Source organism: Leuciscus leuciscus (genome assembly GCF_965113295.1).
Source record: "Leuciscus leuciscus genome assembly, chromosome: 9".
NCBI classification, from domain to species: domain Eukaryota; kingdom Metazoa; phylum Chordata; class Actinopteri; order Cypriniformes; family Leuciscidae; genus Leuciscus; species Leuciscus leuciscus.
The window spans coordinates 2875509-2892843 of record NC_138733.1 but is presented as its reverse complement, the minus strand read 5'-3'; the positions used below and the strand labels follow the sequence as shown (position 1 = coordinate 2892843).

Sequence of the window (17335 nt, the reverse complement as noted above, 5' to 3'; positions counted from 1 at the left end):
AGAACGCAGCCCTGGCCCATCCAAACTGGAATCCCCCCCCCCAAAAAAATAAAAAAATTGTCTGGCCAATCCGAGGCCCCCTGAACACGTGGGGCCCCTAGGCTGCAGCCTATGTAAGCCTGTGCATTAATCCGCGCCAGCTTACTAGGACACAGCCACGGTTTGAGAAACACCCACAAATTATGTACAATATCCCAGAAATCAATCTGTGCCTCGTGATTTAAACACCTCTGATCTCTGAGTTTCTCTTTGTTCATAATGTTTTAGACTGTAATGATTGCACTCAGTGTTACTTACTGATCATTTCTGTCTCTAATGAAGTCGCTCAGGTTAAACTCCTGCAGTGTCTCCTCTGAGGACAACAACACAAACACTAAAGCTGACCACTGAGACGAGGAGAGTTTCACATCACTTAATCCTCCATACGTATGAGGTTCAGCTTCGTTCACTAGAGAAAGATCACCCAGTTCATTCAGACAGTGAAACAGATTGATGTATTTATCTGGAGAGGGATTCTCACTGATCTTTTCTTTAATATAGTCAACTGTTTCCTCATTGTTGTGAGAGCTGTTTGCTGTCTGTGTCTTTAGTTCTTGTAAGAGACTCTGATTAGACTTCACTGACAGACCCAGAAGGAAACGAAGGAAAAGGTCCAGATGCCCATTTCTACTGTGTAAAGCCTCATCCACAGCTCTCTGATGGAGATCCGATAGTGACACTGTGTCTCCATTAGTGGGTTTGGTAATCTGGTCAAACACATTGATGTTATTGTTGATAAAGGAGAGATGCACATATAGAGCTGCTAGATGTTCCTGAATGCTCAGATGAACAAAGCTGAAGACTTTCCCCTGATACAAGCCCAACTCCTCTCTGAAGATCTGAGTGCACAATCCTGAGTAAACTGATGCTTCTGTCTCATCAATGCCACACTCTCTCAGGTCTTCCTCATAGAAGATCAGGTTGCCTTTCTCAAGCTGCTGATAAGCCAGTTTCCCCAGTTTGACAATCATGTCTTCATCTTTCACTTTCTTCTCATAGTCCTTCTCATGTTTGATGTTGGTCTGAATGAGCAGGAAGTGTGTGTACATTTGAGTGAGAGTCTTGGGAATCTCTCCTCTCTCTGCTTCACTCAACATCTTCTCTAGAACAGTGGCTGAGATCCAGCAGAACACTGGGATGTGACACATAATAAAGAGGCTCCTTGATGACTTCAGGTGTGAGATGATCCTGTCGGCCAGACTCTGATCTCTGATTCTCTTCCTGAAGTATTCCTCCTTCTGTGTGTCACTGAAGCCTCGTACCTCTGTCACTCGATGGACACACTCAGAGGGGACGAGATCCGCTGCTGCTGGTCTGGAGGTGATCCAGATGAGAGCAGAGGGAAGCAGATTCCCCACAATGAGGTTCGTCAGCAGCTCGTCCACTGAGGCTGATTCAGTCACATCACACAACCTCACATCGCTCTGAAAATCCAGAGAGAGACGACACTCATCCAGACCATCAAAGATGAACAACACTTTATACTCATCACTGGATATTTCCATTTCTTTGGTTTTAGGAAAAAAGACATGAAGAAGATCTGAAAGACTGAGTGTTTTGTCCTTCATCAAGTTGAGCTCTCTGAAAGCAAGTGGAAATATGAGCTGGACGTCCTGATTCTCTTTCCCTTCAGCCCAGTCCAGGATGAACTTCTGCACAGAGACAGTTTTCCCAATGCCAGCGACTCCCTTTGTCAGCACAGTTCTGATGGGTTTGTCTTGTCCAGGTAAAGGTCTAAAGATGTCACTGCATTTGATCGGTGTGTCCTCTGTTTCTGCTCTCCTGGACTGTGTCTCAATCTGTCTCACCTCATGCTCATTATTGATCTCTCCACTTCCACTCTCTGTGATGTAGAGCTCTGTGTAGATCTCATTCAGGAGTGTTGGGTTTCCCTGCTTTGATATTCCCTCATACAAACACTCAAACTTCTCTCTCAGATTTGATCTCAATGTGTTGAGGACTTCAGCAGGTTTAGAGTCACGGCTGTAAGATTAAATTACCACATTATTACACAAGTTAGAGAAGTAAATAGCCGTAAATTACAAAATAGATTTTTTGTCATTATGGGACAAGAACATCATTAGGTTTCAATTATTAATCACGTGTATGAGTGATGTGTGATGAGAAGTGCAACATCTAAAATTAAACAACATGTTTTTTTGCAATTTTACTCCATTTTACCTGAAACCAGGACACATGCTTTCATTAAAGTCTTGTGGTTGAATCACAGGCTTGAACACAGTTTTGTTTTTAACTGGTCTGGATAGAAGATTTGACCTTAAATCAGAATGAAGAGGGTAAAGAATCAGACACACTGATATTGATGTAATTGTGTCATTAACTGAGTAACAGACCAACAGCTTTTACAGTGTGTGAATGTATTAACAATATAATACATAGAGCTTTACACAAGGGCTCAATGATCATCATTAATAGACTGAAACTTGCAGGATTTCAACTTAGAATTGTTTGGTTCAAATAGAGATCATTAAACTGCTGTATATTAATAATTATTTCATAAAAATCAAATACTATAAGCATACTTTTTATAGAAATGATATACCTGAGATTAGGCTGTGTGTCTCCACTCTTAAACTGGTATGGCGGCTCCATAGACCAGTTACTCCTCATAAACACACAGCTGGACTCTGGGTTTGAGCTCTTCTGCTGGACTGAACTGGTTTTAAAACTAAGTAAAATAAAAAGCAGACAGACTTATAAATGTTGTGCACTTTTACTTTAATGTCTGTAACTGGGTTACAGTGGTGTTTTGCACTGTGTTTGAAATGTTGATTATAATAATTTAAGAAATGAACTTGCTCGTTTGCAAATGTTAAGCATGATTAAAAAAATTCAAACAAACAAATTGAAATCAACTATATAATTTTAGAATGACTTCAACTCAGGTGAACATCACCCTCGATCACATGACTCTTCTCAAAGACACAATGGAGGACGAAGACTCAACCGAGTAAAGAGACCAATGTTTAGCTGACCTGTAAAGATAAACCACCTTACTGTACTCTAGTAACGGTGCTCTTGCTGTGAAACATCACTGTTCTGACCAGCTTTCTACAAATCTGAACCAGCGTTTAGAAAAATCCACTCAATTTTACACTCGATTATATAAAGGTGGAAAAAATCTCAGCTTACATTTACTTGATGTCATTGCTAGTATTAGACTGACTGACTGACTTTGATAAATTATATGTCTAATTCAAAAGTGTCATACTACTGTATAAGCACATCTTTATAGAAATAATATACCTGAGATCTGGCCGTTTGTCTCCACTCTTAAAATGTACTGGCAGATCCATAGAGCGGTTACTCTTCATAGACACACAGCTGGACTCTGGGTTTGAGCTCTTCTGCTGGACTGAACTGGAACAGAGAACAGATTCAGAAGTGTCCGGCAAATCTGCCGTCGTCTATACCATTCAATTTTATTGGTTGCCCTGTTCTGCATACAGGCTGATTAATGGCTGCCATAGTTTTAATACCTTGCCAGGCTTCCTTTAGATCCCCACTATTATATTGATTTTCAATTGTATTCTTGTACTGGATTTTTGCTTTTCTTATTTCATTTTTGACTTCTCTTGAGACAGCTTTTTTTCTCTACCAGGTCCCATAGGCAGACATTGTTTCCATAAGTTCATTAATGTCACTACAAGCGTCATAAAAACAATTCCAATCACGCAGACAAGCACTAAAATATCAGAAACTGTCCTGCCTTTCATGATTAAACTGGAGTCGGACAATGATGGAGAGACTCAAGAAGAAGTGACAACATGTAGAAGCAACAGGACGTTTCTGAATGGTTAGTTGATGAATGTATGTAGCTGATGTGGAGTTAACTATCTTCAAGTCTTTGATTAGCATTTTCTGTCATGATAATCTATAAATCGCTCGTGTGGGAACTGTTGTAAGATGCCTACAGAGTGACATGCTATTGCATTTGTGTTGCGTACTGTATTGCATGTGAAAGACGGATGCGACAGCTTGAGCAGACTCACAAATGTGCTCGACTACAACAACTCTTCCTCTTCTTAACTTGGACTGTGTTCCCAGTGGCACGGTTTATGTCAATGTTAGGGTTAGTGATGTCACTAACCGGGGGGCGGGGTTTATGTCAATGTTAGGGTTAGTGATGTCACTAACCCTGGAGGAATGTCGTGTAGTCTCTACTAGGGCTGAACGATTAATTGCATTTGCGATAATATCACAATATGATGAAATGCAATTTTTTAACCGCAAAAGCTGCGATTACACTCTTCAGAATCGAGTCTGAGCTTAGTTTTTAAACACAGATGCGTGATGACGTTGCATGTGCTTTAGAAACAACCGTATTCTGCTTGCTTCTAATCTCCCTCTCTCTCTCTCTCTCTCTCCTCTCCCCCATCTCCTCTCTCTCTCTCTCTCTCTCCCCCTCTCTCTCTCTCTCTCTCTCCTCTTCCTCTCTCTCTCTCTCTCTCTCTCTCCTCTCTCTCTCTCTCCTCTCTCTCTCCCCCTCTCTCTCTCTCTCTCTCTCTCCCCCTCTCTCTCTCTCTCTCTCTCTCCCCCTCTCTCTCTCTCTCTCTCTCTCTCTCTCTCTCTCTCCTCTCTCTCCCTCTCTCTCTCACTCTCTCTCTCTCTCTCTCTCCCTCTCTCTCTCTCTCTCTCTCTCCCCCTCTCTCTCTCTCTCTCTCTCTCTCTCTCCTCTCTCTGCATGCGGGAGCGTTTGGGTGTGTGTGAGTGCAGGTGAACGCGGTGAGAGGGCGGTTTTTCCTATTTCTTTTTTTCATTTATTTTCTTTCACTTGGAAGTTATGACGGATAAGTAAGGAATTAATTGTATTGGATAGGTGAGCTGTAAGTTTTGTGAGTTGTTTGGAAAGTTTGACGGAGCTGAGATGGCATCCCTTCTCTCGCTCCGTCATGGGGTCAGGTGCATGGCGGAACCTGGCGTAAATGTGGAGGATGTATTGATCGCGGCTGGGGAGCAGATCGGCTACGACAATATTTGCTCGGCTTCTCGAATGAATAAGGCGGTGGTGATTTTCGTGAAAGAAGAAAATTTGGTTAATCGTCTGATAAGCAACGGCGTTGTGGTAAGTGGTACCTTTATTACTGTTTCACCGCTGGTTACACCTACTACTAGAGTGACGATATCAAATGTGCCGCCATTCATTAAGAATAGTGAAATTGAACGAGCTCTTGCGAGTTACGGAAAGTTTGCTAGTCCAGTTAAAATGATTTCTCTTGGATGCAAAAATGAGGCCTTGAAGCACGTGTTATCATTCAGAAGACAAGTTTTTATGTTTCTGAATGAACAAGATTTGAATGTTTCTTTTAGACTGGGGCATGAAGGAAAGTCGTATCTGGTGTATGCGAGTACCGGGAATAATAAATGCTTTGAATGTGGAGACATTGGGCATAAGAGGGTTGCATGTCCACATAAGGCTCAGAATGTTGAGAATACGCGATGATGGGAATCGTGAAATAAATCGAGGAATACAACCTCAGGCTGTGAGTGAAGTACATGATGGTGGTGTTGCTGTGGGTGATAGTACGAGGCCTAGCGAGGAGCCCACTGTTGTTGTGAACCAAAGTAGGGATACCGAGAGAATGATGAGGGCCGATGAAGTTACAGTGACAGCAGAAGTAAGTGGAGTAGGTGTAGAAATGGTGATTAGTGAGGCTGGTGGAAGTGAAATTGAGCCACAACCTGAAACATCACAGGGCTTTGAAATGAGTAATGATGACAATGAGATGGTGGATGACGATGCTTGTTCGGAAATTTCTGAATTTGGTTCCCAAGTTATGGGAGAATTGTATACATTGCAGGAAAATAAATGATTTCTTGGATGTAACTTTTGTAAGATAGTTGAAGTAAATGACTTCTTCCCAGATGTGGATAAGTTTATTGCTTCAGTAATTATGCTACAGAGAACGGTAACCATGACGAACTAAGTAAGAAGAAGAGATTTCGTTTGAAGAAACTCTTAACGAAATTACGTCAGGGTAAATCTCGTGCTTCAAATATTAAAGCAATGATTAAGTTGCACAGGGTGTCTCTCTTACAATGGTTTCTTTTTCTATCCCTTCTATCCTTTCATCTATCTATGGAGTGTTTGAGGGTTGGTTCCTTAAATATAAATGGGGGTAGGGACAGGAAGAAATTGGCAATGGTTTCAGATTTTTGAAAATAAAACAGATTAATGTTGCATTTTTACAGGAAACACATACTGATAATAATAATGAATAGAATGGGGTATGTGGTGGGGTGGAAAGCTCGTCTTAAGTCATGGGTCAAATAATAGTGCTGGAGTTGCTATTTTATTTTCAAAGAATATGAATGTTAATATTTTAAATGTTGAGGAAATTGAAAAGGGGAGGATTATAATAACAAAAATAGAGTTTGAGGGTTTTCTGTTTGCTTTTGTAAATGTATATGCCCCGAATAATGGGTCAGAAAGGGTGAGGTTTTTTATGAAACTGAATGAATCTCTTAAGAAAATTGATGATGGTGTGTGTATTATTGTAGGGGGAGACTGGAACTGTACAACAGATTTCACTGTTGATAGAAATGGTGAAGAACCTCATAATCAATCTAGTTAGTACTATCCAAAATAATGGGAAAAAGAGGTTTGATAGATATATGGAGAGTAAGGAATGGAATGGAAAGACAGTACACATGGGTTAAAGTGACTGATAATATTGTTTGTGGGGCTAGATTGGACCGGTTTTATCTTGGAAAAATATGGAACAACAGAATAATGAACGTTTTTCATTCACCAAATGCTTTTTCAGATCATCATATGGTTGGTTTAGATCTTAACATGAAAGAATTGTCAAGACGTACATATTATTGGCATTTTAATGTTAAACTGTTACAAGATGTTTTGTTTTGTGAAAGATTTACAATGTTTTGGAATGAGTGGAAATTGAAAAAGAGTTTTTTTGAAAATATTAGCCAGTGGTGGGAAGTGGGAAAAGCCCAAATAAGAGTTTTTTGTCAGAATATACCTTGCATTCTTCCTCTCAAATTAAAGTAACAGTACAAAAACTGAAAAGGACATTGTGCAGTTAGAAAAAGAAATTATGGATAATCCTGGAACTGTGCAGAAAGACTTTTTGGAAAAGAAGAGAATGGAACTTGGATCTTTTTTACAGGAACGGACTAAGGGAGCACTGATTAGAGCAAGGTTTGCTCGATTAAAGATATGATGCTCCTAGTTCTTATTTTTTTAACCTGGAAAAGAAAAATGTTCAACAGAAACAGATGCATCATCTTCGTCGTGCAAATGGAACTATAACCTCTGATCCGGTGGAAATCAGAAAAATGGCAGTGAATTTTTATGCGTCATTATATAGTAAAGAATCATGTGACTCTAAAAGTACTGAGGAATTACTGTTTGATTTACCAAAGTTACCAGATGGACATAAGAAATTGCTGGATAATGAAATTACTTTTAAGGAACTCACAGAGGCAATGCAGCAACTGTCTTCAGGTCGGTCTCCAGGAATAGACGGATTGCCAGTTGAATTTTATAAGCAATTTTGGAATCTAGTTGGAGTGGATTTGTATGAAGTGTTTTTAAATTGTTTTAAAGAAAAATCACTCCCCTTAAGTTGTCGACGTGCAGTCCTCTCACTGCTACCAAAAAAAGGGATTTATGTTTATTGAAAAATTGGAGACCAGTGTCCCTACTATGTCTGGATTATAAGATACTGTCAAAATGTCTGGCTAATAGAATTAAGCATTGTTTAGAGTTTTTGATTGATAAAGATCAAACGTATTGTGTTCCAGAGAGATCTATTATAGACAATATATTTGTGTTACGAGATTTAGTTGACTTTAGCCACCTTAATAATAGTGATCTTGGAATTGTATCATTAGACCAAGAAAAGGCATTTGACAGGGTGGATCATGGGTATCTGTTTAATGTTTTAAAACATTTTGGTTTTGGTGAAAATTTTTTATCATATGTAAAATTGTTATACTCCGATGTGTTTATCATGGTAAAGGCTGGTGGGGGTCTTAGTGCTCCAGTACCTCTTGGTAGAGGGATCAGACAAGGCTGTCCATTGTCTGGGCAGCTGTATAGCCTAATGATTGAACCTCTCTTACATAGACTTAAAAAACATTTACAAGGTGTGTTATTTCAAAATGGAAGTGAAAGTGTTAAATTAGTTTTGTCTGCTTATGCAGATGATATTACGGTGTTTATCACGAGGCAAGAGGATATTAGGAGTTTAAATGAGAATATTAAGCTTTATGAAAAAGCGTCCACTGCCAAAGTAAATTGGGAGAAAAGTGAGGGTTATATTATGGGTCAGTGGGACGAGGTAGGATATCCACAACTTCCAGGTGGCTTGAGATGGGGAAGGGAAGGTTTAAAAGTGTTGGGAGTTTTTATAGGCAATAGACAATATCAAATGAAGAATTGGGAGGGTATGCTGGATAAGGTGTCTGCCCGATTGTCTAAGTGGGAATGGCTATTACCACAGTTGTCTTATAGAGGGAGAGTTCTGGTCGCCAATAACCTGGCAGCGTCTACACTATGGCACAGGTGTGTAGTCATGGATCCACCTGAGGACATTATATGTGAAATTCAGAGGAAATTGGTCAATTTTTTCTGGAGTGGCGAGCACTGGGTCCGAGCATCAGTGATCTTTTTGCCAGTTTGCGAAGGAGGACATGGCCTGGTGGACGTTAAGAGTCGTATCCACGCGTTCAGATTACAAGCAGCAAAAAGATTTCTTTATCAAAAAGACTTGTTATGGACTCCTACAGCATGTGCCATCTTGCAGAGGGCAGGTGGGCTTGGTCTTGATAAACACCTGTTTTTAATGAAACTGGAGGATATGAATTTGTCCGAAATTACTCCTTTTTATCGGACAATGTTTCATGTGTGGAGAAATGTTTTAAAGGTGGACAGAGATGGGAGCAGTTCTATTCACTGGGCTCCTGAGGAACCATTGTTTTTTAACAACATGATCCAGACCAGACTTTTGTCCTCAGTAAATGTGCGAGCATGTCTGCTCAGGAATGGTATCGTGAAGCTGGGTCATCTAATGGATAAAGATGGATGGAAATCTGTCGAAAATATTAAGGAAGTGACTGGTTTACGATCACAGAGACTTGTTTTAAAAATGATGGAGGAAATCTCTCTGGCAGTACAAAGAACTTATGGAGAAAGTATAGCAACAGGACAAATGTCAAATCAGAATGACATGAAAGTTTTTCCAAGGATCAAGATTTCGTCACTAATGTGTGATGAGAATGAAGGGGAGGTTGCCGATTCTATCTTGAATTTACAGACACCTCAACTGGAGTATCTGGATTGTGCTTCGAAGAAGGCACTTTACCACACAGCAGTTAAGGTGATACACCAGAGATCACTGAAGAGACAAAAAGCTTCCAGATGGCTAGGGTTGTTGGGACCAGACTTCCTTGTTAGAGACAGGTGGAGGACCCTGTACAAACTCCCTGTAGAAAAGCGAACTGGTGATCTGCAGTGGAGGATCATACATGGGGCGATAGCTACGGACAGGCATGTGGCGCACCTGAACCCAGCAGTGGGGGGACAGTGTAGGTTTTGTGGTGAGGGTGAAGATCTAGAGCATCTGTTTTTAAAATGTAATAGATTAAATGATTTGTTTGAATTACTTGCAGCTTGGTTTCAGGGGTTTGCAGAAGAATTTTCAGACAAAAAATTTATAGGAGGGTTGAAATATAGATTTTTATTAAGAAGGAGAGTATGTTTATTGAATTATTTAATAGGGACAGCAAAATTGGCCATATGGAAAACAAGAAAAAACAAGGGCCTAGAGTTGGCAGCAACAAATTCTAGAGTAATGTGTATGAGTCTGGTGGCAGCAAGATTGAGAATGGAATTTACATATTACAGTCTCACAAATAATGTACCTGCTTTTTGTGAAATCTGGTGTATCAATGAGGTTCTATGTGTTGTACATGATGATCAATTGGTCTTAGGGTTTTAAAAAAAAAAACCCTCCCCCTCTCCCCCTCTCTCTCTCTCCCCCTCTCTCTCTCTCTCCCCCTCTCTCTCTCTCCCCCTCTCTCTCTCTCTCTCTCTCTCCCCCTCTCTCTCTCTCTCTCTCTCTCCCCCTCTCTCTCTCTCTCTCTCTCTCTCTCTCTCCCCCTCTCTCTCTCTCTCTCCCTCCCTCTCTCTCTCTCTCACGACACCGCTCGAAGCTTCCGAAAAATAATCTTTCATAAAGTTTGGAAAGGTTTAAGTGAATTACAAGGACATTCACGGGCTTTATCGCACAGGTTGCCGCTTTGCTTGATGTTACTCTTGCAGTGCGCGGTCTCGCCTGCCGGAATTTTCCTCACAAATGCTCTACTAAGGCATCATTTATGTCTTTTGGAACGCAGTTGGCTTATATATTAAAGATATGAAAATCACTGAGAAGGCTGCTTTCAATCTAAAATACTCTGTGAGCGACTCATTGGTTAAATGTACTTGCATCTCAAAATACTTTTATGACGCGAAATTAATGTAAACATGGTCAGTTATATCTTAAACCAACAGGACAAACCACATCTTATATTTCAAAAGAGATCTGGGGCCGTATTCACAAAGAATTTTAAGGCTAAAAGTAGCTCCTAACTGGCGAATTTAGGAGCAACTCCTAAAAATAATGGGCGTGTCACTCGTAACTTTAGGACTCTTAATTTTTTTGACTAAGAGTAATTCACGAAGCATTTTAGCCCTAAAAGTAGCATCTAAGCCTGGGACAGCTTAAAAGAAGTCGAGAGGACTCCTAACTCACTAAGACCTATTCACAAACCACTTTCTGTGGCATTTCACATTGCGATGATTTGAAATGCGTATGCGGCGGCTACAGGAGCTTCCAATCGCGAGGGAACAATTTTGCATTGTAGGCATAACTAGAGATGCAATAACGCCACCAACAACAACCAAAACTAGGCTACTCACTGCATGTAAACTAATTGTAACTTTTCATTGTGAATCAAATTAAAATGTTCTACTCTTTGCAAACGTAGGCAGAGGCATATAGTGACAGATTAATTCAATAATGTTGCAAAGATATTGCATCAATCCATATGTTTCATTAGGCTACTAGGCTATTTGTTTTGCCTTACTCTTTATTCATTTAGGCTATTTATTCAGTTATTCATCATCTTCCGTCCTTCGCACTACTTGTGTAGCGCACGCATTCTCAGACCTGTCACCTGTCACTCATCATCGTAGGGGAGGTGTTTGGAATCATTCCCGCGTTACAATCATCAGCCAATCAAGGTGGTCACTTCAGTCTAGCTCGTGCATGAGTAATGACGTCATCCATAGCAACGAAGACTCACTCTTAGTTTAGGAGTTTTCATTTTTCTTTACTAAGAGTAGGTCTGAAAGGCGTTGTGAATAACTTTTAAGAGAAAACTCCTAGCTAAAATCTTTTAGTGCGATTTAGGAGTACTCCTAGCGGTAAGATAAAATTCTTTGTGAATACGGCCCCTGTGCATTAGTGTGAATGCAGCTTATCGTATCTAAACTGAGAAAAAAAATCACTCACAGCTCTTGAATGGAAGCGTTCAGACAGCCTTTTATATACTGAAAGCACTCTTTGTTTATTGCTTGTAATATGTTTTTTTTTTTTCTCTTTGTTATTTACTAGCTTTTATATTTTGAAGCTATTAGTTTATATAGCCTGTTAAAAATTCTGAACATGTAACATGTTTTTTTTAATAATTATTTTTTTAAATACGTATAATTACACATGTAATTAAATAAAGATTTTAAGTGTTATTAATAAGATTAATTAAGAAAAAAGTAGATCATGAGATGCCTAAAGATTCCCATCCCTACTATACAATGATTTATTGCTTGTCTTTGTCGAATAATACAGAAGATAAAGAACTTAAATGTAATCGCAATATTGGAAAAAAAATTGCAATTAGATTATTTTCCAAAATCGTTCAGCCGAGTCTCTACCAGACGTGTGTTGTAGTGCTTAAAATGATTTCTTTAAAAGCAAATATCTCCCTTTGCTTTGAACTTTGAGCGTTGTAACTTTGCAGATGTTGTTTAAGCTCAAACAGCAACATTACACACTAACTAAAGTTAGAAAAGTCAAATCAAAATCAACCACCCCTTTAATAGACTGAAACTTACAGGATTTGAACTTAAGATCATTAAACTGCTGTATATTAATAATGATTTCATAAAAATAAAATACTATAAGCATAACTTTTTATAGAAATGATATACCTGAGATCAGGCCGTTTGTCTCCACTCTTAAACATTATTGGATGATCCATAGAGCGGTTACTCTTCATAGACACACAGCTGGACTCTGGGTTTGAGCTCTTCTGCTGGACTGAACTGGAACAGAGAACAGATTCAGTTTAATCCTTTAGATTACTGTGTTCATTCTTTATGAGAGGAACCATATTAATATAAACATTCATCTTTCATCAAAAAGCACTTTGAAGAAACTTTATGATTTTTTTATTATTTAATATTTCATGTTAGTTTCAAAACAAAAACACAGGCAAAAAAAAAAAAAAAAAAAAATTCTGTACACTTTATTTGATCTGTGTGTCTGTGGGGTGGGTAACCCTTTTTATGTGATGTAACACAATATTTAACAGTGTTTGTTGAAAGTACCTGCATCCTGGAGGAAAATCTCCATCTCTGGATCCTTGTGAATCAGCCATGATGAAGATAAAGGAGAATCTGATGAGTTTGATCTCCTCCACTGACTCTGAATGAAGAAACATTCACACACTAAATTAAATGATTTTTGATTAAACCTTCTTAATAGGCCTTTATCTCATTTCCTGGTTTCGGAACGTTCAAAATCGCCAGGCCGTGTATTCGCACTTCCGGTGGTCACTTAGTTACCTTTAGATGAAAAGTAGGTCAGTAAACTTAAATAAAATTGCGATATAGACCAGTATCAATATTAAACCACATAAAGACTATTTAAATAGGAATCATGTATGTTCTGCGTGTCTCTGTGAATGAATGGCACAGACGCGCTGTTTCATTTACCACACACTCGCGATGTTTTCAGCCTATATGAGGACATTAATGCACTTCATCAACACAGCCGCTCTGAGAGTCACTTCAGCAGCATTTTAGCTTCATTTGAGAAAAACTATCGTCATATCATAAAACACAGAGAGACTCAAAGGTCTACACGGCAACCCGTCAAAATAAAAGTTTGGTTTAACTTTGAAGAAAGTTTTGCTTAAATCATTACATTTTAAATAATTGGTTACAACAATTTAATTAAACCATTAAAATGGGTCAAGAAAACTAACAAAAGAAACTTTTGGGAGATGCGAGAGCGAAGTCGTCCAGTGATAACTACGTTAGATAAAAAAAAAGTTCGTCGAGACAAACTTTACATTGTCTTGTAAGCTCACTGGGCCTTCACCCCGCAGAGACCAGCAAAGTCCACCGTTGCATTTAGAATTTTATGAAAAATAACAGACACCGAGAAACGCTGATTGAACATGTTCAGGTGAAAAGAAAACAAACCCCGACACACATCGACACACACTGATCAAAAACAAAAAAAAACGTGTTTGTGTGTGAGGTGTGAATTGGCCTATACATGTTTACACACATGCTGTCAAACTTCTGAAGAATCACAGACATCACGAAACACAAATCTTGAAGTGAAAGAAACCCGTTATTAAAGGTTTTATATCAAACAAGCAATCACTTAAAATGCCCTCCAGAGATTCATGTTAATATAAGAAAGTCACCTTGAACACTCACCTTGATCAAACTTTTACCAGACAAAGTCTCTGAAATCCTCCAGCTTTAATAAAGACACATTCCTTCTTAAACGTTGACCGTTTGATGCTCTTTCTTATTCTTATTGTGTCTGCTCAAAATGGCGGTAGGAGAACTTACTTTCACTTTCTATATGTGTGTGTGTGTGTGTGAGAGAGAGAGAGAGAGAGAGAGAGAGAGAGAGAGAGAGAGAGAGAGACGTGAACAGAGACGCGCGTTCACGAGAGCACCACGACGCATGCGTATGAGAGCAGTGAGTGAACGCGCGTTGGAGAATATTTTGTAAATAAAGTGGTAAATTATGTTTATTTATTTTTTGCACAAACAAAGCTCTTGCGTCTTTTTTTTTATCTGTGTTAATTTATTGATTTTTATATTCTTTGGTTAATTAAATTTGTTCTCTCTCTCTTTAGTTTGTTAATTCATTCTTTTTATTTGTTCATCCTTGCCTTCATTTGTTCAGTTTTGTCACTCATTTATCTTTCTGCAAAGCAGAGTTCCTGATAATAAATCATAAAGAGGACTTTGTTTGATCACATCTGTACAATATGAAATAGGTTTCCCAGATAGCAAACTGACACTGAATCAACGTGGAAACGACGTTTCTCGTGACATCGAAACAACAATTATAAGAAATAGGGCTTTTAAAGAGGGAAACACTGGAGAGCATTATATGCTAAAAGAGAAATTAAGTGTGAAATTAAGAGTTTATAAGGAAGATCTCAGTCTAAACATGAAAAAGGGAAATCTAGGTTCTGTTTGGGAGGGGATGCATTTAATAACAGGCCAGGATAGTAGGAAAATACATAATAGAATTAGTTTGAACGGATTCAGTTCAGATGCAGCTTTAGCGCAGGATTTCAATCATTTTTATTTGAGATTTGATACTTATGATTTTAAACAGGAAATTGAGGATTTGAAAAAATGAATGTAGGATAACCGGAGAGAATGTTTGTGTCCCTTTTGATGTGGGGGATGTGATAACAGCTTTTAAATAGGGCAAAATCAGGAAGGCACCGGGGCCTGATAATATAGGGGGTCGTTTACTCAAGGAATGGGCTGAGTGGTTAGGACCAATATTTGATGACATTTTTGTTCGGCCCCTACAACTACAAAAAGTGGAAGCAGTCTCTTGTGATTCCAATGCCAAAAAAGCATAATTCACAGATATTAGAGGACTTTAGACCTGTGGCGCTCACATCCTCAGTTATGAAATGTTTTGAAAAATGAGTTAAGAGAGAAATTCTGCAAAGGACTCAGAGATCTCTAGATCCTCTTCAGTTTGCGTACAGGGATAAACGAGGTGTAGAGGATCCAGGAGCAACTCTCTTACATTTACTATTTCAGCATTTAGATAAGCAGAAAACATTTGTTAAATGACTTTTTATAGATTTTTCATCTGCTTTCAACACTATTCAGCCATCTATTTTAGTTGAGAAACTCATCAAAGAATTTGGGTTGGACTTTAATCTTGTAGGCTGGATGTTAGATGTCCTTGTGCAGAGAACACAGAGAGTTAAAGTATTGGGTATTTGGGTACTGTGTAGTATTTGGGTAGATAACAAATAGACTTTTTCCCCAAATACTGATGCTGTCTTTGTGTTAATGCTAATCAAACAACAAAGAACAAAAGAAAAAACTTTTGTAACTTTAATAAGGATTAATCTATATTTAATGTATAGAGTGAAGACTATGCAGTGCTATTTTACATTTGATTATTCATTTTCTTTACCTGAAAATTACTGTTAGATTTACCTTTTTAAAACGGTGTTTATTTTATCTTACTAGTGCCAGGGGGCGCCAGGGGGGCCGCAGCAAGTTGAAAAAAAAAGCAAAAAAAAAAAGTTAAAAAACGTTAAAAAAAAAAGTGTTAATATGAGTATTGTTATGAAATAACATTATAATAATTTGTTGCATAGCCTATCTGAACATTATACTTTTAATGCTAATCTTTTAGAGATGAACTGATTGATCGGCTGGTGACCAGAATTGGCCGATTTTCGGGCGATTTTCAGTCTGACATAATGCCGATTCAAATGCACTCGGGCGCCGCATGATTAACATCACGCAACATCAGCATCACACGTGCACACAGAACGCACATGTAGGAAACCTTGTGAGGCCGTTTCAGACCGCGAGCGGCGCGTGAGCAGCGCGATTGTTTTTCGGCGTGCATGTTCATTGAGTGCGTTCACACCGCGAGCAGGAGCAGCGCGTGAGCGTCAAGCAGGAGCGTCCCGTGTCGTGAGCAGTAGTGAAGCGGAGGGTTTCGGCGCCGTCTATTTTTGCTGCTGCTGCTCGCGCTCAATTAAAGCGAAAGCACACTTTTGATGGACAAAATAAATATGATTTCACACAAAAAGTACCAAAAATGCACATAATTTGCATGTAGGCTATAGTGTGTTTTAACAAGAACTGGAGTAGGTTATGTCAGAAAAGAAAATGAAGACTCAAAAAAATTTATAGAAAATTTACCCATTTAAACTTGTTTTTATTAATCAGTTTGGGTAAAAGTGGTGTTTTATAAAAAATATATTTATAGAAAATAAATATTTGTGTGTGCTTTAAAGTGGTTAGAAAAAATGAAATCAGAATCGGCTAAAATCTGTATCTGCAGGTCAAAATCAATGAAAAATCGGAATCGGTCTTGAAAATTGTAATCGGTTCATCTCTATAATCTTTCTGATTGGCTGGTATCAAACACCATCACATAATCTGATTTTCACCTAGATGTTTTATTTATTTATTTCTACATTTGCCGCAGTATTGTCGATGGGTTCAATAACACATCCTGCAAAAGGGGGGCCTTGGCCAGAACCTAGTAGTATTTGGGGGGCCTTGTCATGGAAAAGTTTGGGAACCCCTGGTCTAGAGCTAAAGAAGAAAACAAAAATAGCAATATCGAATCACAATACTTAAAAATCACAATACATATCATATCGACACCCAAGTACCGTGATAGTATTGAATCTGGAGATAGGTGTATCGTCTCAGCCCTAAATATAACCCTGCGAGTGAGGATTGGTTCAAAGCTTCCATGGTGGTCACATGACTCATGCGAAAGCAACTTCCTGTCCTCTGCAGCACTTCCTGCTGAGTCTGCTGGCTTGACCTCTGCCCGGGACGATGTCCGTATGTCTGATGATGAGGGAGCGGATGACAAACAGGAAGACAATATGAAGAAAGTAAAGAAAAAGAAGGTTTGTGTTGCTGTCATGAACTCAGATGCACGTCTGACCCTTCGATATCAAATATTAATGAAGGAATAAAAAAATTAAAACGTAACAAAACTGTAATTTTCTGGCAGCAGGGGCTATATATAGGATTATATCCTATAATTACGGTTTATTACTGTTATTCTACACAAAAAATATCCTTTTAAAACCATGAAATCTTTTAATTTCAACATAAATTAATTGTTAAAATACAGTCATACACCTCTAAAACATAGAAAAATTGTATTTAAAAAAAGTTTTAAGTACAGATAATAACAGATATACTGTAAAAAAAACCCAGTAA

The 17335-nt window shown here is 38.7% G+C and overlaps 2 protein-coding genes across 27 annotated transcripts in view; both read right to left on the bottom strand.

Moving 5' to 3' along the window:
* Window positions 1–17335, bottom strand: part of LOC309506198 (uncharacterized protein) — a 317689-nt gene that overhangs the window by 105298 nt on the left and 195056 nt on the right. The gene's annotated exons all lie outside the window — the stretch shown is intronic.
* LOC309506411 (uncharacterized protein) lies at window positions 1886–13974 on the bottom strand. 2 transcript variants are annotated; one of them, XM_082180340.1, is made up of 7 exons: window positions 13799–13974; window positions 12677–12773; window positions 12278–12391; window positions 3307–3420; window positions 2583–2728; window positions 2221–2316; window positions 1886–2022 (listed from the first exon to the last, which is right to left on the bottom strand). In XM_082180340.1, the coding sequence occupies exons 2-6, from the start codon at window positions 12724–12726 to the stop codon at window positions 2264–2266; spliced, it is 477 nt and encodes a 158-aa protein (XP_082036466.1). In that variant the 5' UTR covers window positions 12727–12773; window positions 13799–13974; the 3' UTR covers window positions 1886–2022; window positions 2221–2263. The 2 variants fall into 2 exon arrangements, with proteins under 2 accessions (XP_082036466.1, XP_082036465.1); XM_082180339.1 differs by lacking the exon at window positions 1886–2022 and having other exon boundaries at window positions 2202–2316; window positions 2603–2728; window positions 13799–13951.